The sequence below is a fragment of the Varanus komodoensis genome, unplaced genomic scaffold (assembly GCF_004798865.1).
Source record: "Varanus komodoensis strain SLA01 unplaced genomic scaffold, ASM479886v1 scaffold3, whole genome shotgun sequence".
NCBI lineage: Eukaryota > Metazoa > Chordata > Lepidosauria > Squamata > Varanidae > Varanus > Varanus komodoensis.
In genome coordinates, this window is record NW_025335761.1 from 46,149,685 (window position 1) to 46,175,253 (window position 25,569).

The 25,569-nt window shown below is 39.1% G+C and overlaps 2 protein-coding genes across 7 annotated transcripts in view; one reads left to right on the forward strand and one right to left on the reverse strand.

The window, feature by feature from the left end:
* Window positions 1-217: 217 nt before the first annotated feature.
* Window positions 218-15,793, forward strand: UBR7 (ubiquitin protein ligase E3 component n-recognin 7). The gene is made up of 11 exons (XM_044436388.1): window positions 218-583; window positions 2,426-2,559; window positions 3,166-3,226; window positions 4,061-4,156; window positions 5,146-5,199; window positions 7,619-7,724; window positions 8,784-8,956; window positions 10,052-10,180; window positions 10,780-10,942; window positions 12,159-12,220; window positions 14,830-15,793. The coding sequence occupies exons 1-11, from the start codon at window positions 353-355 to the stop codon at window positions 14,920-14,922; spliced, it is 1,302 nt and encodes a 433-aa protein (XP_044292323.1). The 5' UTR covers window positions 218-352; the 3' UTR covers window positions 14,923-15,793.
* Window positions 15,794-18,304: 2,511 nt separating this feature from the next.
* Window positions 18,305-25,569, reverse strand: part of BTBD7 (BTB domain containing 7) — an 80,105-nt gene continuing 72,840 nt past the window's right edge. For all 6 annotated transcript variants that reach the window (XM_044435584.1, XM_044435581.1, XM_044435583.1 and 3 more), the window contains one exon: window positions 18,305-23,605. In XM_044435584.1, the coding sequence (XP_044291519.1) occupies window positions 22,787-23,605 (819 nt within the window). In that variant the 3' untranslated portion in view covers window positions 18,305-22,786. The remainder of the gene's footprint in view (window positions 23,606-25,569) is intronic.

The window sequence follows — 25,569 nt, forward strand, 5'->3', positions numbered from 1 at the left end:
CGCGACCTCGAACAGCTCCTCCCACTGAGGCGTGTATAATATTGCGTGTTTGGGAGGGGCTGCTCCGGACGTATCAAACCAGGCATTGTCTCCACCGTCCATGTTGCCCACAGCTCTTTCTGCTTGTGATTGGCTCGCCGCTGTTCACGCGGCCTTGTTAGAGTCACGTGCCCCGTCCCTTTTGTTTTCCGTTTGCGTTTCCCTGCCTTCCTACGCCTGCCGTAGAGCGGTTTCTCCTTTTCCGCTTCCGGCGCGTGAGGGGCGCACTCTGGTGGCGATTTGGTGTTTTCCCGCCTTTTCTTCCTCTCTTTCGTCGGTGCTGTCGATACGGCGGGCTGAGGGAACCGATTGTATGAGTGCAATGGAGAAGGAGGCGGCGGCGACTGCTAGTCCGGGCCTGTCTGGTGGCGGGGACGACGACAGCCACGACGACCGCCATGCCGCTGGCGGCGAGGAAGGGGAGAGGAGCGCGGAGGAGCCTGTGGTGTCGCTAGCCGAGGTGCTGGCCGAGAACGAGGAGCTCGAAAAGGAGGCGCGCGCCGTCCTCGGCGGCAGCGACCACGAGCGCTGCAGTTACTCGCAGGTGAGGGGCGGGCGGCGCCGTCTTCGTCCTGGGAGAGAGTCGCCCGTTTCCCCACCCGGCTTCCCTCAGAGCTTTGGGTGCAACTCCCGGTATTCCTTCCTGTTGGGCGGATTAGTTGGGGCTGATGGGGCAGACACCAAAACACCTGGCGGACATCTCCCGTAGTTTTTTGGGCTTCAGTTCCCAAGATTCCTCATTACTGGCCATGTTGGGTAGAAAAAATAGGAACGGTAGTTAAAAGCATCTGGAGGAAACTGACATGGGGAAGGAAACTTTATGGGAATTCAGCAGGGGTGGGCTCGGAGGGAAGGGGAGGCTGCAGGTGAAAAGGAGGAGGAATGTTTGAACTCTTCTTCCAAGTGTTTGCTTTTGGTTTACGTAGTGAACATAGAATTTTATTTGTTTTCCTCGCTATGTAACGCAAACTACTTAGAAAGATGGGATATAATCCTCTAAAGAAATGAAACGTGGAAGCCAACCTTCCCCAACCTGGAGTCCTTCAGAGACATTTGGACCACGATTCCCAGAATTCCCACCCAGCGGGACCATTGACTGGGAATTCTGGGTTTTGCAGTCCAAACATGTCAGGAAGGCACATAGGCTGATGTAAGCTGTGAATTCATCACTTTATAGTGGCAGTAAAACAGCAGGGTGTGAATGGGAAAAAGTAGCTTGCATATCTTTTTGATTTCTCTCTGCTGCAAGTTTCTTAATTTTTCCATTAAGAACAGTGAGACCTTGGTGCTTTCGTATTTTCTTAGTTTGCTTCTGATTGTCTTATAACAGACACATAGTAGTTGTAATAGACCTTCAAAACACTAGTGGGGCATTAAATGAACTAGAATAGCTTCTGCAGTGTACGATTCCTTCCAGTGACCATTGGAATGCATTGGCTTTGATGAAGACTTCATCACACTTGAAGTAGATCTGTTAGAATCAGGAGTCGTATTTAAGACAATCACGACTATCTAGTCCCACTGATTTCAGTGGGAATGTATTATGAATGACTGAGTCTGGATCCAACCCACTGAATTTCTGAGTGGCCATTATCTCCCATTGCTACTCTCTTCCCAGACCTGAGATTATCCACAGTCACTGTTCTAGGAGTACATTTTGGTCAGTGCGCATCTTTATGTTCTGTGCTTGTTTGTCTCCAGTTGACATAATCTGTCCCATTTGTATGTTGTAGTTCAGCTAAAACTCAGGCTTCACCTGATTAGTTGCCATCATACAGGTCATCCTAGCCTACATATAATAACACATTGAAGAAAGGAGGATTTTAATGTCTTGTGTAATAGCAAGCTGGTTTGGATTTAGATTAAGAGTCCTCCTAAATGTAATGGGAATGGAAATGCATTAAGGCAGATTCTTTCTTAATGGTAGATCATAGTAGAAAAAGACAGGCAAAAATAATGAGTGATAGTTACTTCCTTTAACTTTCTCTTAATATTTAGGTAAGGATGCTTCTCTTCGCCATTTTTTGTCTGTCTGTGCTATTTTTAAATTTGTAGCCTGGTATTTTGGAAGATTAGAATTTAATAAACTGTTGGTATTTCATTTCATTCATATAATGCATCGCAGATAGTGGTTTCAGTTAATAAATATTCTATTGAATTGTTGAACATGATTTTGGAACATTGGAGTATGATAAATACATTGGCTTATGTTTTACAATATGGTTATTTAAGAACATAAAAAAACTTTGGCACCTTTTGTAAGAATGAAAGTCAGATTTGATATCTGTACTCAAGTTTGCTGTTTTTTCTATTTTGCTGTAATAGTGAATTCCCAGTATGGCATGTCTTCAGAATTTTCATTTTTATGATGCTGCTGTCTTTGCAGGGTGCTGTAAAGAGACAAGCTTTGTATGCCTGCAGTACATGTACACCACCAGGAGAAGAACCAGCAGGGATATGTTTAGCATGCAGCTATGAATGTCATGGCACCCACAAATTATTTGAATTGTACACAAAAAGGTAAAAATTTAAAGTTAGCTTATTTGCCATGCTTTAAAACATTAAACATTAAAAACACCCAAGAAATATGGAATATATAAATAAGTAGAATATTAAATCATGTAAACTGAGTAGTTCTTCAATTTTTTTTAATACAAGGAAATGGTTGATGAACCTTTGAAACTCTCAGGATTGTACCTGAGAGAAAAATTTGCTGAGGTCCAGAGGACATAGAAAACTATAGCATAGGTGATGTTGTGAAGCAAAATCTTTGAATGAGATAAAGGTAATTTAAAAGGTCCGAGGAAAACTATGAATTTTGCATAACTTAGGTAAACTTAAATTACTGTCACTGTAGCTGTATTTATGGTTTCTGAGCCTGCAATGAGACATAACCAAAATAATTAGCACTATGAACTAACAATAGTATAATCATAATTAATGCTGTAAGGGTACAATCCTGGCTGGGTCATACTGGGAATTGTAGGATATCTTTCTGTGCAAACCTGTATAGGACTGTGCACTAAGTTAGAGGATAGAGGTTTGTTGACTGTCTTTTCTGGAATGTACAGAAGCTCATAAGCCTACAGTCCCCACCTGAAACTCTGGCTTTTTTTCCTGTTTCAGAAACTTTCGTTGTGATTGTGGAAACAGCAAATTCAGAAATTTGCAATGCAAACTACTTCCTGTAAGTATAAAAATAATGGCAGCTGTGGAGTGATAGTCAAGCTATGGTTTCTGTACTATGTGAACCTTTACCTCCAGCCTTTTTCTCATATATGTACAAAACTATTCCTACAATTGGAAATTGTGAAGTTATTTTTGGGTACTGGCTCTGACCAACACTAGATGCATCAGTAACATACCCATATGTATGTACCCAGTTAAATGACGATTGAAGTTGCACTGGTACTATAGCCAGATTCATATTCACGTCTGGATTGGCTCTGTGCATGGAAATCTGGCTGGATTCTGGTGGTGTTTACAGATAATACTATCTGCAAACATGGCATTAATATGTTTTTGCTTCATCTGTTAAACTCACAGAATTCTGAAGCATACAAGAATGTTAATTTGGGTCACAGTTGCTTTATGTTAGCCTTTCTCATTGGTTTTGGGTATGAGAATTGTGTTCCGTACACATTCCATTTGGAAATGTCTGGTTTATATAAAGAATACAAGTACAGTAATCCAGAAATCCATTAGATCTTCATTAACTTCAAATGAGGAACATAATTTTTGTTGTTACCCTTGAATCTGACTTCAGTTTTAAATCGTTCTTCCTCTTTCTTCGCTTGTCCATTAAGTAATTTGCTTAAGGAATTTCAAATTATTTCATTATAGCAAACCTGAAGTGAGATTCAAGAAGGAACACTTGATATACATGCAACTTGGCAAAATATCATACTTCTCTTATGTTTTTTCTGGCATAATTAAACTAATGTGATTTAAGAGGCTTTTCTCTGCAGATAATTCATTCCCCCTTATTCTACTCAAAACACATGTTTGAATTTATTTTTAGGAAAAAGCAGCGGTGAATCCAACAAATAAATATAATGATAACTTTTATGGCTTATACTGTGTTTGTAAAAGGCCTTATCCAGATCCTGATGATGAGGTAAGGCACTGGTGTCTCTTAGCAATGTACATAAAATTCAAACACTGTGTATATGGATGTAGCTCTTAAAGTTTAATAATTTTACTATGTTTTTTAATGGATTTCAAAATAGGAAAGAAGAGTGTTAAGTGTGAAGTTGGAAAAAATGAAGACTACACTGTAATATGGACATTACTAGTGATTGTGTTGCACAAGATTAGAAACATCACAAACCTACAGAATTAAAAATGTTTGTGCAGTGTATTTTCTCATGTTATGTAGGCTAACTTATTCACAGAAATAGAAGAGGTGTTTTGAGGTAGCTAGTGAAAACAATTTGGTACTGTTTTCTGAAAAACAATAGTAAAGCTCATGCATTCAACAAGTGCCTTAAGTGTTTTCTTGTACTTGGCCACAGACCTGATAAGTAACCTGCATGTACTGAATTTTAAAAAAATGGGAAAGTTGCAGTCCTTTGGAAATTTAAATTTTATTTTAAAATTTTAAATTCTACTTTTCTGACCAGTTTAAAACAATCTTCAATGCAAATATTTAAAACTATACAGTTAAATGGATACAGAAAGAAAATGGCCAGACAAAATCAGCTTTGAAAAAAAAAAAGCCATTAAAAGAATGGCACAGATGGGGCTCCTATGCACCTCTTGTCAGTGGATGTATCAGAGAATCAGCTGTGAAAGGGGCTGACTTAGCTTTCACATTGGATGGATTCTGTGGTGGGACTTTATTAATAGACCTTAAATGCTAGGGAGCTCTATATGGGAGGAGATGTTCCCTGATTGTGACCTATTTAAAAATTAACAACAGCACTTAGAATTCAACACTTGACAATGAACTGGACGTCCATTTTAAAAATATGTGACTTATCAGAATGCTGGCTGGGTTTGGTGAATATGCAAGCAGCGTTCTGCACTCACTGAACCATCTTTACTGTCCGTCTCACATAGTTTTAAATGATATGTATATTTGTAACACCGTGGCTTCATCTTCAGATTCCAGATGAAATGATCCAGTGCATAGTTTGTGAAGATTGGTTTCATGGAAGGGTAAGCACATTGACTAAATTCACTTCATTAAATTAAAAGGGATGGAAACATAACCATAATAAATGTGCCCTGTCAGACCAGATTTTTCTGATTTGTACTGTGGTAGCAGTCCTGGTCCTCCTCAATTCAGAATGGTTACATGGATCCAGTAGGCACTGCTTTTGAATAAATGAGCTTTGGTTTCAAACTGCATGGTTTCTCATTAGCCAGTTACAGCTTTGTTTATTTAATTACTTTATTTAAATGACTTACTTGCTTTCTATAGTGCCCAATAGCCAAAGGTTTCTGGGTGGTTTACACAGTCCATAGAATCAGACAATAAAAGTACAATAAAAATAACAAAAATCAGGAAAGAAATTAAACAGTTAAAAAGTAAGCTAGCCAATTAAGTCTTTATAAGCCTTAGATAAGAGGGTTGTCTTAACCTGGTGCCAAAAAGATGCCAGCCAGGCCACAGTGGGGAGGTTGTTCCATAGACAGGGGGCTACCACCCAAGTCCTTGAAGGGTTGAATGTCAGTGGCAAAAACTTGAACCTGTCTCAGTATTTAGTAGGAAACCTGTATTGTTCTTTTAGTGCAGGTGTAATGTGTGTATAGCTAAGGATGCCACTGGTCATTCTAACTGCAGCATTGTGCAATAATTGCACCTTCTGAACCAGGTGCAGAGAGTGCACATAGAGAGCATTGCATAGTGTAATCATGGGGTTACCAGCACATGAATCACCACAGGTGGGCTGTCTCTATCCAGGAATGGGCATAGTAAACACACCAAGTGAAATTGGTAATGGGTGGATCCCAGGACAACTCCCAAAGTAGGTACCTCATCCTTCAGAGGGGCTGCAGCCTCATCCAGAACTAGCAAACAGCTCAGTTACCAGGTCTTAGAAAAAAAAACAGAGACTTCCTTTTTGCAAGATTTGGCTTCAACTTATTAACCTTCATCCAAGCCATATCTGTATCCAGACACTGGTTCAGAATGTGTACCAGCGCTTCTGATTCAGATGTCACAAAGAATGAGAACTGGATGTCATCAGCACAAAGGGAACCTTTGCTCCAAATTTCATAATGATTGCTTCCCACAGCTTCATACAGCTATTATGTCTTGAATGCTGCTTGTAATACAGTAATTGCTGAGGTTTCCAATCTGCCATCAGGTACAGATATATAGGAGCATTTTAATCTTTGTAGCTTGAGGAAGTAAATCAGATGTTTTTAGCAGATGCTTTTAACCTTCCCTTCTGACCTTTCCTATCCTGACTTATTTGAACTAACCAGTAAGTTTGCTTAGGGGGATCTGGAGTGTGGTTACTGTCTCTTTGTGTGATGCCCACCACTTTGAGGGAGGCAGTGGTAAGTCCATTTGTGAAAAATGATATTTCCCAAGGCTAATTCCAACTACTGCCTAGTCACTAGTACCCCTTTTCTGGGCAAGATATTTGAGAAGGTAGTGGCTAGGTAATTTCAGGTATTCTAGGAGGATGCTTATTATCTCAACCCATTTCAGTCTGGACACAGGTCTGGTTTTGGAATAGCATCAACTTTGGTCAACCTGTTGGGTGACCACAGTTATGCTACCTCTGTGTCTCTTCCTCTTGTGGGAGAGACGGAGTGCAACTGCTGATCCTGCTTGATCTGTTAGCAGTGTTTGATATTGTTGACAATGCTATTCTTTAGATTATCTCTGTGAGTTGGGAATTGAAGGAACACTATATAGTAGTTCTGTTCCTATTTACAGGAAAAGTTCCAGAAGCTGCTGGAGTTTGTCCTTGGCAATTTTGGGGCTCTGTTTCTCTGTAGCATCTGAATTAGGAGAAACTGTGTATGTTCTGAATTGGTATGTGGAAGCAGCGATGGGTTGGATGTGGGCCAACAAGAAAGGTAGAGTCTGTTTGGGTGAATGTTTCCCAGGAATTGAAAGCTGGTAAGAGATTAAGAAAAAGTAGCAGAGTCCCCTGTCCTTTTCTCAAAGAGTGAAGGTCATCAGAGCGACCAAAGCCCGAGGAGAATGGATCAAGGTAATCAGTGTCATTCAAGAGTGTCATTCAACTATGGGGTATTTGCAGCTAGATGATAATTAGCATGAAACTCTGTGTCCAGAAAGAGTTTTCAGGAGTAGTTGCACCTACACCATCCCAGATACATCTGGTCAGTCCCCAGCAGTGAGCAATGGGCAGAGTTGGTACAACTTGAGTTTAGGAATTGCAGACTCTGGTTAAAAGGGAAGATTTGTGAAATACATTTTGGTCGTATGAGTGGCTAACTTATATTGGAACTGGGAACAGGTTAGAGTATGGAATGTAGAAGTAGAGATATGATTACTGATGCTTAGCTGTCAGGATTCTATGTTCCCTAATGCCTTTTAACCCATTAATTTTTAACTAATATATCTTTGCTTTATTTTCTGTTGTCATGTCTGCAGCATCTTGGTGCACTCCCTCCAGATAGTGGTGACTTTCATGAAATGGTGTGTCAGACTTGCATGGATCGCTGTCCTTTCCTCTGGGCATATGCCTCACAGTTAGCAGGTAAGGAGAATAAGGACTGCTGTTACAGTAATATTTTCATCCTGGAGCATCAAATAGATGTACTTCTCTCAGCTCTAAAATGTAAATATTAAACATACATATTTGGAAGGAAAGTCTAGCCCAGGGTTCTCAAACTTGCGGCCTGTGGGCCATTTGTCGGGGTGGGTGGGGCACGGGGGAGGGGCCCTGCGGCCTTCAAAGCGCCAGCGGCGCCCAGGCCGCCTCTGGATGAGCGGCCCACCACCACCACAGTGGTGGAATACTTGATGTGGCCCAGCCTCACCCAGACTCGTACTTCCAGTGGCCCCCAGGTAAGTTGAGTTTGAGACTCCTGGTCTAGCCTGAGTTTCTCATAGTCAGAGATCATCTTCTACTCACTAAGTGATCTATTCAACCGACAAGTGATGCATTGGAACTGCAAACTCATGCAAAGATGTGGCTCATCTTTCTTGAACTAGAAAAGCAAGGAAAGGAATCCCTGTGGATTTTACTTTGCTAGCCAAAATGTCCATAGGGGGCAGAACTTATCTCTGTTTCATCATGAGCTTTAACAGAAACATATTTTGTAATTTTCAAGTTGATAGAAGGGGAAGGGACAGTCTTATGTAAGATTGTTGTGAAGAATGGGCATTAGAGGATGGGATATAAATTCTTGTTTAATTAAAGTAGAGCACAAATACACTGTTTTCTGAAAATTTTAGTCAGGGCATATTTTTCCTTTTACTTGTCATAGTAGTAAGATTTTTCATAATTCAATGAAAGCAAAGGAAGTATGGATTTTTCCCTGTTAGGGACAAGACACAGGAGGCTAAGAATGCTGGGTTATATTATAATAAAAAGTATGTGATTGTAATTTGCTATGTGATTGCAATGTACAGATAAACTAAGGCAGTGGCACCTCCTAGAAAATAGGGTATGAAGAAATTAGTGATGAGCAGCATAGAACTTGTTAACAAAAGTTAGACTTAGTATATATGCTGACTCTTCACTGTAAACGGCAACACTATTATTTGAGGGACAGACATGCTAATACAGGGTATGTGTGTGTCTTGCCTGTAGTTCCCACTGTGAGCAAAGTCACTCCTGCAGCTGAAGATGGATTAATGCTGAACGTTGAAGAAACTGATGATATAAAAAAAGAAAATGGTACTGATCATCAAACAAAAACTGAGGAAGACCAGATATCACAAAACAATGAACCATCCACTAGCTCTGGGTCTGAATGTTCTGAGGTAAGCCAGTTTTTTGCAGGTTATGACCAAAAGCAGTTCCTGTGTTTGTGCTCTGAGAAAGAGGGAGGTAGTTTATATTTGTCTTTTAATGCCATTTCTGCCCAGTTTTTAAGAGCAGGGTGTGTTTGCTGTATAGCAGTTGGCTTGCTTTAGACTTTCAGGAATGTCTTGGGAAGGTCTGGTTACCTCTGGCCCGCAATGGCCCATGTGGCTCCTGGCTGTCCCTCTTCCAAGAAGTAGTTGAGGAAGCGGGTTAGGACAAGATGCATGCAGTGCGGGCATGCCTCTAGCCGTCCAGTTGGCAGATCAGGGTGACTGTAGTGTACACTCAATGACTCTGAATGCACTAAGCAACCCAGACTGTTTCCCTCCTTTCCAGTTGCTTTTCTTTGGCAGCAACCCTTGGTTGACTTTGAGACCATTCTACCATGTTTCAGGTAGTTGTCAGCTTGTCAGAATAATCACTCAGTATTTTGTGTGTGTTTGTGTTAGTGTGGTAGAACTCTTCCAAACCACACATTATTTTATGTGTACCTTCCTGTGGAATTCAGGAATCTAGCAGCAACTAGTTTCCTCCCATCCCCCCTTCTTGTGTGTTGCAGCTTTTAGATTGTAACCCTCCAGGCAAGGACTATCTTGCTGTATCTTGTAAGCCTCTCCAAGAGATCTTTCCTCTTTTTTGACTGAAGACTTAGATAAAAATCTGTAAATCTACATTAGTAGATTCTGTAAATCTTGACAGACTGTGAGGGTAATGAAATACAGCATAGTAGAGTTGGAAATAGACAAAACATATATTTGAGGGCATTTATTTCATGTGATTGAATATTCTGGTATTTTCTCTCTGAGAAGGTAGCTTAGAAGTCTTCCATTAAGATTTGTCTGTGTGAGACTTTTATAAATATAATGTGTGGGAAAAACATAGTAATAAAACACTTTGAAAACCTAAGGAGAAATAAGTGCAATTTAGGTTGGTGAGATATTTAGTGCTCTATTCCTTTTCCTGATACACTGACCCTCAGTCCAATCCATGTTCCATATGCACAACCTGTATATAAAAATGAGAAAAAATCTTAACTTTTTATTTTAATGCAGAAAATTACAAATGAAGCACCCCCCTGCAAGCTGCAAGAGCTGCAAGTGAAGCAGTACCTGAAGAAAAACACAGCTACTTTCTGGCCACACAACTGGCGGAACAAATTGTGTACCTGCAAGGAGTGTGAGGTAGTTCTATTTACAACTGCAGCCTTCATGTTTATGTGTAGACTTCTCTGTAATACAGCTTATTTGTAAAACTGCACATGACTGAATAGAAATGGAAACCAAGAGAAAGCATCAATATGCAGCAAGTGGACTTGACTAGTCTTAAGAAAATGTAATAGCACAGGACAATGTAAAAAGAAAACAAACCATTATTGGTTGCTTGTAATTAGTATATTCCATTAGAATTTGAAAATCTGGTTATCCACTCACCATGTAAGTCTGTCTTTCCTGATCATCAGGCTCACCAGGTTCTGTGCCTGGTTGGTGGAAAGAGGGAAGAGATTCAGTTAGTTAGGAGGCTTTCTACTTTGCCGCCGCTGCGTGTGCCTCCGTGGTTGTGCCTTCCTTCAGTTGCTCGAGGTTCCTTGTATGGCTTCTGCCTCTCCTTGATGTCGTCTCCATCCTGGGGCTGAAACTTTAAAGATTTGTTGCTACTTTCTGCATTGCATTTGAATTATTGAGGGTGTTTGGTGAGTTGGGGTTTTGAAATGTATTATGTTTTGGACCAAGAAATCCTGACAGGTCAATGTTTGTCCAATAAAAATAAACTTATTTTTCAGAAAATGTACTCTGAACTTGAAGTCCCATTCCTGACAGATGAGTATGATACAGTCTTGGCTTATGAGAATAAAGGAACAAGTGACCAGGAAGCAGACAGGAGAGATCCTCTAATGGACACACTGAGCAGCATGGATAGGGTCCAGCAGGTAGAGCTCATTTGTGGTAAGTAACTGCAATGTACAATTTCAAAATGAAAATATAATATCAAGGTGCAAGCATATTTTAATTTTGCTATTTATTAGCTAGGCTTGTTACTTGAGCTGTGGATGTGAACTGGTGAGAGATGGGAGAGCTGACTTCCGAACTTAGTTTTTGTTGATACAAGCCCATAGGTGTGATTGCACAGAGACCACGAAGAACTATCAATACTACATAGTTTTATACCAACTCATTTGCAGCAGAATCTATTTTTAATAGGTCATTCACTTTGCTGTGAGCATCCTTTTCAGTCCATGAGATAAAATACAAGTTACTTATGTTAGGCAAATGTATGTCTTATTTGCATAACATAGTCTCCTTCTGTTAACTATGGAGAGACACAAGTTTATAGCACACTGAAGCCCTGAATGCTAGAAAATGTATGTAGCAGCTCTCTGCTTGTTGGCCTATGTTTCTCCACATGCTTTCAAGCATAGCTTTCTCATTATTCTCTGCTTCTAGACTCAAAAATATTTTTCTGTTCCTAGTTTTACTGGATTTTGCTTTTAGTAGTTTTGATTTTTAAAAATGTAACATTTATGTTACAAGCACCATTGAGTGTACACCAAATGAACTCAGACCTGTAAAATAAAACTGTAAGGGTAGAAAGTTTCAAAACCGGTATAGTCTGCTAATAAGGGATATTTAAGTCAATTTTCTTGTATCAGGCTGGAGGACAGACTAAAGTTCATTGGCTGAATCTTTTAGACATAAAGTTCTTCAGTATTCTGATTCCCATGACCTAAGAGGCTTGAAGCACATCCTTTCTGACGTGCTTATTTAATGGAAGTGCACCTCAGTCTGAGAGCCCTGAAGCCCTGGCCAGTGGAAATGCTATACAATACTAGGTGACATTTGGTTCAATTAGTGTGCTGTGTTTTGTCAGTCCTGCAGTAGTTTTGTTTTGATGTATTAGACAATGCATGAGGAGGTGGTCTGGAAAACCTTAGGTTAGAAAAGTTGGGTAGACCTCATTAATTTAAGATCTGCATTAAACTACTTTTATGTTAAAGGCAAAGATGCTTAGAGGAGCATGGAAGTAGAGGTGCAGTAGGGTTAAAGCAGTCAATGCCTTTTTACTGGATTATCTTTGGCTCTAACTGGGCAGGCATTCTGGACAAAAGAACATATTTCCTAAAATAAAGGAACAATCACAGTGCAATTGTTTTTAATTCTCTAGAATACAATGACCTGAAAACAGAATTGAAAGACTATTTGAGAAGATTTGCAGATGAAGGAACAGTAAGTATGTAATTATAACTGAAAAGTCTTCAGTGTAGCCACAGATAATTATGACCATGTGAAAATCAAAGTTGAGCAGGAAGTCTGCAAATTAGAAACAAAAACTGTTTTGTTCAACCTTTATGGCCAACAAGTTTTTTGTGCCATAACCTTTTATGAACAATAGTATACTTGATCAGTTGCTTAAAGTATTATCCGTTAGCAAATATAACGACATACCATTATAAAATAATTTACAGTTTACTGTTTGAGCTGATAGTTGTGTGCTCATGAGTAGGGTAAAATTATGACTTAATCTCACTTTAAAAACATGGCAAGTAAAGTGCACTAAAGTTGCTGTGGTAGCAAAGCTTGTTTTACTTCATCTTCCATATTTAGTAGCCAGTTCCTAACCAAAGGAAAGACTACACTATCCCATGCAATCCCCCGACCCTTTGTGGAGCCCTTGTTGATTAAATCAGTTTTGTAATCAGCTAGGGAGATTGCAGCTAATAAGATATTTGATGGCAGCTATGATCTTTGCCAAATAATGGTTCTGTTGCAAAATATAAAGGATATTCCAAGATAATACAGGCCTTTGCCCTACTATCAAGCTATTCCAAGTATATTTTTACTTGGAATACAGGAGTCTTCTAAAACTTAAGAACCACCAGAAAGTTTTAGGAGCCAGATAGGACAGTTAGCAAGGCTGGGTGAGGAGGCACATGTGTTTTAAGTTACTTGGCGAGGGGGGGGTGTGTGCAGTGAGGTGACCAGACTGAGAAATTACTTCTCATTCTTGCCTTATGTCCTTGTGTTCCTTCCTGCTGCTAAAAACAAAGGTGGGCTTCCTTCTCAGGAAAGAATTAATGAACAAAGCATCTTTGCTGTTTACTTTTTCCCTGGCAATTGATATTTAAAGGGATTTGTAAGATGGCAACTAGGAAAATTTGAGGTGGTGACAGTACAAGTAGTCAGGTCAGTAAACATTCTATAGCGGGGTTTCTGTTGTAAGCAGGTTCAGGCTGCAGTCATTGAACTTAATAGTTACTTCTAACTAAACAGGCCATGCAATACAGCTGCCCCTTTACAAAGTTCCTGGCAGATCTATTACCCAAGTGATATTCATGGGAATTTGAAATTTAATTCCTTGATTACAGTTATAAAACATTCCCTAATCCCTATCTTTTAATGTCTGGATACGCAGGAGGAAAGGATTATTACATTACTGAATTTTGTGTTGAAGAGGGAATAGATGTTGTTAATGCATGTGTGACAAAAATGCCAGAGCTGATACTCTGTGTTATGGGAAATTTATTATCCAGTTCATCTGGTCAGTTTAGCTTTTCCCTTTTTGTAATCAGGAAAGTGTGTATGGGATTGAAATCTAAATGAAATTCTTCTCTGAGTCTGGATGCACTGAAAGAAAAAGATATACAATACAGTCCTATGCCTGTCTATCCAATGTGCAACTGAATTTTGTGGCACTTATTCCCTGTGCATGTGTATAGGATTGCAGCCTTAGTTTTGGAAGGTCTATCTATCATGTGGCTGCTCTACCCTACTAGGGGAAAAATGGTAATTATTTCTATATGAGAGCAATTCCCTGCAATGGTGGAGTGTCGGCAAGCACAAAACAATTCTGCTGTTTTTTTTAAACCCTCTTTGTTAATAACCTCATACATTTTGTTAATTCAGTTTTTTCTACTGCAGTCTATTCTGCATTGTTTAACCAAGAGTGGTTTCAAGAAGACAAGCTATGTATAGGAGCACAGTGTTCACATGAATGAAGTGATTAAGACCAAAAAATGTAAAGTAAAATGGAGGCAGGGAATCCTGTGACTTTGATAAAGAATCCTGTTGCTGTTATAAACTGGCCACTTTGCTTAAGACTATGACCTAGTTTGTACACAGTGGTGGTAAACACTAAACTACTTTTTACCAGTTTTGTCCTATTTTTACTTCATGTAGTAAGTGTCTGATCATGATGTGTGAACATGGACACTCTGGGGGTTGTTCACTTCAGTCATTTGCTCTAAAAGCTGATGGGTTGTCAGTGATACACTCTTCCATTTTATGCTACAACTCATGATTGGTTCACCAAGTTTTAAGCTACCTGTGGGTTGTTTAACCCAGGATTAACCTATAGTGTCTGAGATCAGACTTCATAAAGCAAACTACAGTTGGAAGCTGAATATAGACCTGGCACATGTTGTACCAGTCATTAATTGATTAACCCAAGACTAGCTGCCATTACCTGCTAATGGGCCCAGGTTTGTATGTTGCACAGCAAACTATAATTGGGCCAATGTGAGTTTTAATAATGCAAAATGGATGCAGCTCACACACAGCATGCAAATTGTGGGGTAATTTATTCATTAAGTTATGTTGGCCATAGCTGAGTGTGAATAAGGCTCTTAACTGAGGGAGCTTTCCTTAATAGTATTTAAATATAAGAATAGTATTTCAAACACTGATATTTCAGGAAATAGATGATGAATCACATTGCAACTCAAATCTTTTTGTTCAGTCTGTTCTTCACAGTGCTGCAGGACTGCTTGTTACTATATTTAAAATGCTTGTTGCTATGTTTCAGTACTCTCTTCCACTGATTTTGTGTTTGCAAACAGGTTGTTAAGAGAGAGGATATTCAGCAGTTCTTTGAAGAATTCCAGTCTCGAAAGAGGAGGAGGACAGACCGGATGCAGTACTACTGTAGTTAGATTATCTTGGAAGTCTAAAGACAAACTTTTTCTCTGTTAGCTTTTTCTTCTTCCTTCCCAGTTTAATGCAACCATGTTCATCTTGGCTTCTGTCCTGCAAGACAGTGCTTTTTAGTTTGCAGCCTAAACATATGCTCTAATTGTATGACAGCTCTGCTGAAAAGTAGTAAGATCATGAATTTACAGAATGTCACTTACTTTGTGTGGAAGAATGGTGAGGTGTTTGAAGTTTATACTTGAGAGGATTAGCAAGCGTCCTAAGCTGCTATAGGTAATGAAGATTTTTTCATGTGATTAAGATGAATAAAACTGGTTCAGTGTTCAGGCTCAGGGTACTCTTTTTGATAAAGATCTGTTTTTTAGTGCAAGAGTTCATACTGGCTTGGTGTAAGTATATGACCTTAATTTTTGATACAAAGCAGGTTCTGTTGCCTATTGCTTGTTAAAGGCCTCACAGGACCAGAACGTAAATCTCGGAACTTGTTCAAGTATAACTTCTAGCTAAAATTAGAAGTGAATGACTATCCTTTTTGAGACAGGAGTGCATATCTCAGATGGAATAAACTATTGTACAGAATTTTGTAGTGAAGTTACTGCCTATGTGTTAATTTCCTGCCCACATAACATGTAAATAAAATGCTCTTTGCTGGGTGGTATACTTAGCTAATAACTTTTTTTTAGAATGCAAAGAATCTCAAAGCTTGCATAATAGAGCTGCTTTTTTAGTTTGTAAATGTTGAAGGGGATTAGCCTACAATGCTGTTTACCAAACTGTAAAATAAGATGTTGTGACCTTTTGTAATCACTTTAGATAATAAACCTGAGCCAACAATACTGCTGATGGTTTTTAAACCAAATTTCAGAAGCAAAATGGTTTTCTATTTCTTTATTCTCTTCCTTACTACTCAAGCAACTAATTCTTTAGTGAACTAATTCGTGAACAAACTAATAGATTGTTGTCTTCTGGCCCTGTTTGCTTTTAATATCACAATAAAACATTTGGTTGCCAGTAGTGGTGGTGTTGAACTTTCAAATGGTGGGGAGCCAGAGCTGAAATAAATCTGACATTATAGCCGAGTTTTTCCTGAGCTCAAAAGTAAGTTTGTTCAGAGCTGCCCTGCTCCTCATACTAACTGGGGGTGCTACTCAAACTTTGACTAGATTTCAAAGCCTTACTACTCACAGGCCAAGACCTGTCTTTGATAACCCTTTATAAGAAGGCAGAAACACCCAAGGATGGTTTCACCAACAGTTTTACAGTTGAGTTCTTCTAAGAACTCACAGATTGATACTATTGGGGGCTGCCAATTAGTTTGGTTTAAATTTATATTTAAGTTCTAACGCTAAGATCTTCAATTTCTCAGACTGCCTTCTTGAAAAGATCAATTCTGGCATGAGTATCTGTCCTAAATCAGTCAGCTCTCGGCAGTCTCCTGTAATACTCATTCAGCTCAATTGTCATCTGGCAGAGCAATCTGCACTAGGAGTGTTGTATATTTATGTAAAACATTTGCCAGTCTTGGGATGCATGCTAATGAATCCTGTACAGTTGCCACTGTGTTGCGAATGTAGTCTTGACAAATTCCAGGAGCTGGAATGATATATACAGGGGAAATGGCTAAGATTCAGGTTTTTTAGATGTATTATGCACAGGTTTACTGCTGTGAAGGAACAGAGATTTTAAAAATGTAAGTCCTAGTTCCTTTCCAAATCCCAAAGTAATTCCTCCCCCTCTGACTTTTGGAAGAGTAAACGCCATTGAGAGCAGTGTGATTTACTTCTACGTAGTTATGAATAGCTGTGTTTTCAGCAAGTTCCTTGTAGTGCTGAAGCCATTTTTCCCATGCAGGTTTAGCACGCAAATATACTGTGGAACTAATGCGGCATATAAAAATGTGATGCTTTGACTGCTCTGAGAAAACTGGGTTGTCATAGATGTATTATGAGGTCCTCGGTTTGAAGTTTACATTGTGCGATATTCAAATGAGTCACATTACAGTGCCTGTAAAAATCCCTACTGCAGATTCCACACATCCTCATCTGATGGAGTTAGTTTTTTAAAATTAGATACTCTTAAATGTTAGCAAAATCTTTTCATTTCTGCATATAATTCCTGTGGGCAAGTGTGTATTCCTGTTTGTTCTCGTTGGGGCACTGGTTCCGTTTTTGGTACAAAGGCTCTTTTAATAGCTTCCTTAGTACCTCTGACTAGCTATGGCTAGAGTGCTCTGCTACCTTTCCTGATCTACATTTATATTTTGCCTGAGCTATTGTGAGTTAGTGAAATCCCAAGCATTCAGAAAATAGATCCTGTTTTCCCTTTCAGTTGCCTTTTTTGCCAGGCCCATCATTTTAGAGAAACTTTCTCTTTTGAAGTTAAATGTGACCTTTGGACTTCCTTGGAAGTCCAATTTAAATTCGATAGCATTATTCCTGGTCAATTCAGAAACAGGCTTCTTCATCTATCTGTGTGAGGGTAAAGGTGCCAGTTACTGCAATACTTTTTTCCTCCCTGATTTTAAGAGGATGTAGTTCCCATCAACATCAGCCAGCACGGCTGTTTCCAGAAACTCACTTTTCCTCACAGTATTGTGTCAGTATGCATCAGACTCCCCGACTCCAACCAACCACCATATCATGTGATGAAGACTAAGCTTCTCTACAACTAGGCAGGAAAGTTACCATTGTGGCTCTTACAGCATGTTAAATTTCCAGACTTGGTTTGGAAGCTTATGGAACAAAGTATGTGTTCTAACAGCCCCTCGCTTGTTTTGCCTGCTTCCTCCCTATATCTCAAATGCCTCTGTGGTGCTCTAATACAGGAATGTAGAGCAGCTAGTTTTGGCCACTGTTGCCCACCACTTCTGGAGCCTTGCAAAATGTCCAAGGCTCTGGTTTCACACACAATGCCAACCCAGTAACAAGCCATAAGTTCTCTTGCTGGGTTGTGGTTAACAAAACAGGATTGTTAACAGCTGGGTTTCCAAAGCATGACAGCCCAAGAATTTAACCCACTGGATAAATAAACCACATACCATTATATGCCAACTAGCTCATTGTGTGGTTTAATATACCTAACAGAACAAGCTAGGATTTTTTTAAAAAACCAAGAAAATATATTCAGAGAAAGTGTATTTGCAGCTATGCATGATAATTAGGATGTGTTGTAGCTCTCAGAAAAAGTGTTTCTATAATTTAACTTATTTAATTTATTTAACTTAATTTAACTTATTATTTAACTATTATTTAACTATAATTTAACTTATTAAATTTATATAATTTAAATTATATAGAAAAGTGTTTCTATATAATTTAATATAATTTATAATAAGTAGAACATCATTCCTTGGTGTGACTAAATCAAACAAACTTTACATCCGCGTTTTTCTAGACAAGCCATTTATTTGAAATACCAACTATATGTAGGATAAAGTCAGTGTTAACATGCTTCTCAGCAACAGTAGAAAAATAGAACCAGTGAAAACCTTTTTACAACTGTAATGGTACTCAAAAGAGAAATGTATTGTTTTACAATGCATCACACAAGACTAGAATTCAATTCTAGAGGTACCTAAATAAAAATACTATATTTTCTTTAAAAACCAATATGTACAATTGAAGCGTAAACAAGTATACAAAGTACTGGTTATGCAGGTTGTAGAAAAAACACTTGCATAGAACATGAAGTTGGTTTAAGAAAATTTCTGAGCCTTTAGCATTGAAGGCACTTGACTTTATACCAGTAACAGCACAAGAACAACGCAAACATCATGGACAATTAACACCTTCCAGAAGTACGTTATGAGTATAGATACCAATTTTTTTTCTTGTCCAGCTTCCCCCAACATTCCACACAAAACCCTCCACCATATAAACACAGACTTTGGGAGTAGCTGGAATAATAGTGCCATCTGCAGCCCATTTCAAAATAAGTTACATAAGAGATGAAAAATGTTTTTTTTTAATATTCCACACCTAAAACAAAATTATAAAACAGGAAAGGGCCAGTCTGTTCACTTTATCTCTTATTAAAGGCAGAAAAAAGATCAAAGACAAATTAAAACATGAAATGGTACACTACATAGTTGTCAAGACAGTTATTGTAACCACACAGGACAGGATTATGATGCAGCTCTAATAGTATTTTTAGAAGACTTATTTGTAAACACATTGACCAGGAGCCAAGGTACTGTGCCTACATGGAAGCTTTTTGGATTCTCTCTCCTGAAAGCATGCTCCCCTGCCCCCAAAATATTGAAAGTCATCCTCACCAGTCAAGGAGAAGCAAGTCTTTTGCAACTCTGGAAGTAACAAATCAGACACATGTACTGTGTATGCATAGAAACATGGCAGGCGCGCACATCACTCTGGCTTCCAGCCACAGGTTGGAACAGAGAGATTTTCTTCCCTACTAGAATGCACACTAAACCATTTTTGGATCAGATTCTCTACTGCTGCAGCAAAATCAGCCAAGATTATAGTTTTGAGTTTCCATACTGCAGTATCTTTCATCGTATACCAATTGTTCCATAGCAATTATTTCTCTTTCAAAGCCACAGCTGTATGGTTTCTGAATACTTGGAATTTCCAACATCTTATTCAAAAGTGCTTCATGCAAACGAAGGATTATTTCTTTAAGCTTCTAAAACTGTAGTGTGCCTTGAAAAATCAAACAGCATTGCTGTTGATTATGACAATATTGAACAGTTGGAACTTGCTTGTTGCTTCACAGATCCTGCTTTGGGGAGGACAAGAAGACTGAGTCATTGCAGTTCTGAGTAATCATCTGTCCGGCAGGATGTACATATAATTTCATTATGGCACAAGTCATGTTTGATCAATCTTATAACAGATTAGCCCCTTGACAAAATAGCTGCATTTCTCTGATGCTACTGGGCCATGGACACATAAACTAGTCTGTAATTAGCCTCTAACTCATACAGTGTTTACAAACACAGATAATCAATCCAGGACAAAAGAGATGCATTTTCTTATGGAAGCACAGGAAGAGAATAGGATTACATCCTGTATGTGGGTTTAGGTACTTAGCCACCTAGTGGTCCTGCCAAGGTGGCACTGATCTGATCAAACTCCATAAAGAGATGTTACAGAAGAGGATCAAGTTTGAAAGCCAAGGTAAAATCCTATGCATGTTTAGACATAAAAAAGGCCTACCACTTCCAGCAAGCCCCAGCCATGCTTTGAGTTTTAGACCTGACATCTAATTATGCATAAGATTGTATGTTAAATAATCTTAGTAGCAGTTATGTATTTTCTTTTAATGTGTAAATAGCACAATACTTAGTCCTAGAAGTAACAATCCAGAAGCCAGAAACTTGCTGCCTCAGCTCTTTCTCTCTAGGCATTTCTGTATCCCCTTTCTGACTTAATACAATTTTAGTCTTAAGATTGTCTAGCTAGCCCGCCTGTCTTTAGGCCTTCTACAAAATTCTGTCCCTTACCAGGACTGACTTCCATCTACAACACTGTCCTATGCTGTGAAATGGCAACTTACCTGACTTCAAAAGCTAGGAGCCAATATGCATTTAAAAGCTATTCCACAGTGAAAACCATATGTAAACTAAACCTCAAATGAATTACCTCAGCCACCCCTATAGCCACTATTGGGATTGCAAATTTACCATTCACTTCTTACGCACAGAGCCTATTTCCCTATCAACTTGTCAAGTAAATTGGCTGTTGACAGGTGGACAAAACGAGCTACCTGAAATAGAATGTTTTAAATGCAGAATATTGACATGGGCTTTGGGTGATGGTGGGAATTGTTTAGGAGAGCTGGTTTAAAATGAGTGTATTCATATGCAGGAACTATTCTACCCTTTAAGTTTTCTTCACAGCAAAGCTAACATCAAAGAATCATACCAACTTCCCCTCTACCAATGTGGTCTCCAGATGTTTTGGATTGCAGCAGCCATCCACCCCAAGCAGCATGGTCAATGGTCAACGAACTGCAATCCAAACCATCTGGCAGATCACACTCAGCTAAAGCATTGGACAAATTGACCCAGTAGCTTCCCATATTCACTTGTGATTAAGTTGGTTTTAAAGGGAAGACAATTCAAATAATGTTGAATTTATTTTGATGGTGCATGGTCTTTAAACTACTGTCACAGCAATCATTCCATTAATTTGACTATACACACAAAACATATTGTCAAAGGCATAGGATGAAAGGCCTTTCATTTTGTAAAGATGTAATACCATGCTTGAAATTAATGTACAGGTTCTGGATAACATATTCTCATTCCCTCCCTAACACACTCACACTCTCACACATCTCTCTCTGATCTGGAATATATGCTTTCTTTAACAGTGTTTTTCTGCTCAAGGAGATAGACAAGGACAAAACACTAGGCTGTGATGCTCTTTGTTAAAAAAAGAGTTGAGAACAAAAATGTGATTAAACAATGAAACCAAGTTTGCATTTCAACAGAGTCAAGTATCTAAAACAGAGTCAGATTTAAGGTTAATTTTCTGACTGAGGTGTTCAGGTGATGGAAGAGCTGAATTTTGAAGATGATCACTATATCAAGTCAGGCCTTCATTATAAACTACCACACAGTGGTATTGGAAGTTTTCCAGTACTTGCAACTGCTAACTGTTGAAATGGCCATTGTTAGTGGCAACAGACATTTCTAGACTACCAACCCTGTGTCTCTACTTCATATTCATAAAACCACAGAGTCCTAACCATCTTTAGAAACAAAAACAGAAAAAACACATTCAAGAGATTGGAATTAAGAAATTAAGTGCTAAATTTCTTACAGCTAATTAAGCTATAGCTGCTATTCTTCAGTATGTGATTTGTATCCATAAAGTGAGTGATTTGTAGTGTCAAGGAGCACTCAATGACCAAAGCCCTTGTTTTCTTAATTACTGGCAGTACAAAGGCCAGTAATTCTTTGTACCTCTTACTGGAAAGGCAGCTTCCTCTAGCAAAATGGAGCATTAATACCGATATCAGTACTAAGTAGCATCTTCCCACCCTCTTGGACTTATCATGAAACTTCCTCATCTCTGCATACATTTATAAACTTGATGGAAGTGTATACAATAGTCACAATTTGCAGTACTTATATGTATTATAAACCAAAGGGGCTAAGTAAGTGCTTCTTGGAGGTCCCATGTTCTGAAAAAGGATAAGGAAGATCCCAAGGAACCCTAAAGGAGTTGTACTCCTCACTTCCACAGAAAGTCCTAGCCACAAACAATTAGCACTTGCTACAACAGTGTGAAGGCCAGCTGCCATGGTCTTAGTAAACAGAGCATGCAATTTCAGCTGGATTCTTGCACTAGTGGTAGACCAGGAAGGCTTCAGACCTAACCAGAGCAGTTACTTAAATGTGCTGTTCTTTGGAATTCCTATAGTCATTCAAAAATAAAGACAGACATTGTCACCATCTTATAAGAAAATACATCTCAAGTGTGCATCCCAATGCACAAAAGAAACCAGGAGGTGAAAGATTTCATTAAAAAAAGCCACCCAGAAGAGTATGAACATACAGTCCTTTAAAATATGACAGTAAAAGTTTAACATACTAATACAAAAACGAATAAAATTAATGTACAGGTGCAAAAGGCTACCTTTTTTCAAGGTGCCAACTAAAATATACTTTTTAAAAAAGAGGATTAACAAAATCTGTTCAGATCACAAACCCTGAAGCAGCATTCCAAATAAACTGGTAGCATGCCATCTCTAATGAAGCCATGTATATACAATTTTTAAAAAATGATGCAGTGGCTGGCATTTAAATGAACTTGCCCAAAAAATGTCAGGCAGAAAAGATGGCAAAGACTGGATATTTCACTACTCTTAGGCACAGAGAAGAAGTGGAGGTGATTTTCAGAGAGCAGACTTTTTGTATAGGAAGTCTGGTTTGCTTGGAGACCTCCTTCCTCTGCTTACGGCCTCTTCCCTTTCAAGATCTGTGTTTCTCTGTGCTTCATGATCCAGGGGATCGCTGTCTGCCAATCTCCGGCTGGATTGCTCTTCGTGGATCTCTGAGCTATATGCAGGTGGCAGAGAAGGTCGGCTAGAGGTGAGCCCATAGGTTAAGTCAGTTTCTATTTTTGTTCGTCCTCTTGCATGAACTGGGACATTCCCCATGTGTTCTTGGGCAGCCAATGCCAAGTCCAACCGCTGGGGAGGTTGTTCTAAGACATCGAGGTGTAGAGGTTCATTCTTTTGTCTGTGTGGATGCCCTTCTTGAGAAAGTGCATACTCTCTCCGAGAATCTTCTAGCTTTTTAGGAGAGATGTGATTAGTTAAGTGAGTGGTCTTTAAGCCACTGGGTGATGTTTTATTGTGGCTGTACAAATCTGGGCCAAAATAGATGCCTTGAGAAGGTGAAGGAGTGTGCCTGCCAGGAGCAGGAGTTGAAGGCCTGCATGCAGCACTAGAGAAGTCATATAAATCAGGATATTCCTGCTGATTCTCTCTAGTATCCACTTTTTGTTCAACTGAATGTTTTTTCCGGGAACTGTGTATGTGCCTGGTCTGAATGCATGAAAGGTGTTGAGGTGGTCCTGGCCCTACCTCCAAAACAGGCTGGCTCAGTTCTGTGTCGACAGTCAGCTCTGGCAGTCTCCTGTCCTTGAGAGACATTGTTGACACACCCATAGCAATATCTGGCATCAGTTCATTGAGCACAGGTTGAGTACTCTGGAAGGAGAGAACACCCATTTCAGCTTGAAGTATATACCTCTTATGTTCTAGGTACAAGCACACAATCCCACCTCCCCACTCCCCAAGCTACTACAGAAGTTCACGATTACAAAAGACCACATCTAACACCTTGGAACTTGAGCTCCATTTGTTTGCTTAATTTAAGAACCAAAATTTGTCTTAGTATTAGCAGATGAGTGTAGGCAACAGCAGTTGGCTACTGAGAAAAATTATGTGTCTACTATTTCACACCTACACCTTATAGCCTGGCTTTATAGTAGTAGAGTACCATAAAGATTAATTTCTTGGATCGACACTTTTAGACATTCAAATCGGGCTGGGAAATAGCTAAGGTCAGAAATGATGACAAGCAAATCAGACAGATCAACATCATAGTGGGAAATCATTGTAACTGGAGTGGTCAAAATCTGAAAATCAGAATGACTTAACTTCATGCAGCATATTTGCAATGGGTCAAATAATAAACACACTATTACAGGGTATCAGGGAAAATGCTTTTCTATGCCCAATCTGTTGCACCGAACCTCCTGCAGAAATGCATTCCTAACTAAGGTAACTCAGTAGTCAAATTATAAGAGAATAACTACTGTATAAATTCTCCAAGTTTATTGGAGAGTTAGACAATCAATGTAAAAATGATGTATCAGCCCTTCTGATACTGAGCACGCACTCATACTGCTCTTGATTTAGTGTACTTACACTTCTGAGTACTGCCAATAAAGCCTGGTTGTAATTTGCAAACTAAATCAATGGCAACTATTTAATTCTGAGCATCAGATACCAACATAATTCTACTAAGTCAATTAATTTAACTGCTTTTAAATTGACCAAATTATGGTAGCCCACCTCAAGAAAACTTCCAAAAGAAATGAAAGATTCTCCGCCAATATACAGTACTGTATATTGGTGTTTTGTAAATAAAGGCCACCACCTACAAGCTTCCTAGTACACTCAGAAGTTCAAAACATGTAACAAATGGCAGATAGTTTCCTTTTTGAAATGAGTTAATAGTTGCTGGATTTCAATCCAGCTACCACAAACATGCAGCCACAGTTTGCACAGCTTTGTCCAATAAAATAGTTTCCTTATTACTCAGACAGCCAAACAATATAGATTTAGCAGTAGGAAATTATCTAGAGTTGAGCACAGCTTCTAAAGAAAACTGGAAAGAAGAGAGGGGAAGTGAATCTGACCTATTCCCGTTATGGCAGAGAGATTGCTAACTGAACTTCTAGTAGTCAAGCTGATACTAGGACATTCGCCCAAATGCTACTAGATTAAACTGGCTAACATGCAAATAACCAAATCCTTCCTAATTTGTTCCAACCCAGCTTTTATTGTTGTCTGCAGCATGCCTTATATAACAAGGACATGCTGGCTTTAAATGTCTCGAGAGGAAGCCAATTTTTTATGTTTATACTGGACAGTGAATCTTCTTTGCTTTCAAAGCTGCAGGCCAGCTGCTCAGTCCTGCACAGAAAGAATATGTTTTTGCCATGAAATACTGAACTTTCTTTTAAGTCTATCACATCTATTTAACAACTAGGCACGAGTTATTCATCTAAACACAAGATGATTTAAAAGATCATGAAATAAAAACCCTGAGAGCACCTTGGATACCATCTAGAGTGGTGTCAAGAGCTTGAAAACTAAATATAATCAATAAGAGCAACAGCAAAACTCTGCCTCTACTAAACATATCCTCTCTGGTCTACCATTGTTTGTTTGTTCCCTTGCCATTTGACACTGAAGAGGTTTAGAGAAGACCTAACAAGGAGCACTGAAACTCATTTTTCTGCCTACTTTGCTAGGATCTTTTCTCTACCCCAGAAGTCCCTGCTGGCACAGCCATGGGTGAGGAAAGCTGGAAGTCAATATCCAAAGCATCTGGGGAGATACTGTCTGCTCACTTCTAACCTCTCTTGATATAAACACCTCTG

Coding starts and splice junctions, on each gene's coding strand:
- UBR7 (XM_044436388.1), top strand. CDS start 353: ATGAGTGCAATGGAGAAGGAGGCGGCGGCGACTGCTAGTCCGGGCCTG. Junction 7,725..8,783: donor ATATGCCTCACAGTTAGCAG/GTAAGGAGAATA, acceptor TCTTGCCTGTAG/TTCCCACTGTGAGCAAAGTC. Junction 10,943..12,158: donor GCAGGTAGAGCTCATTTGTG/GTAAGTAACTGC, acceptor TTAATTCTCTAG/AATACAATGACCTGAAAACA.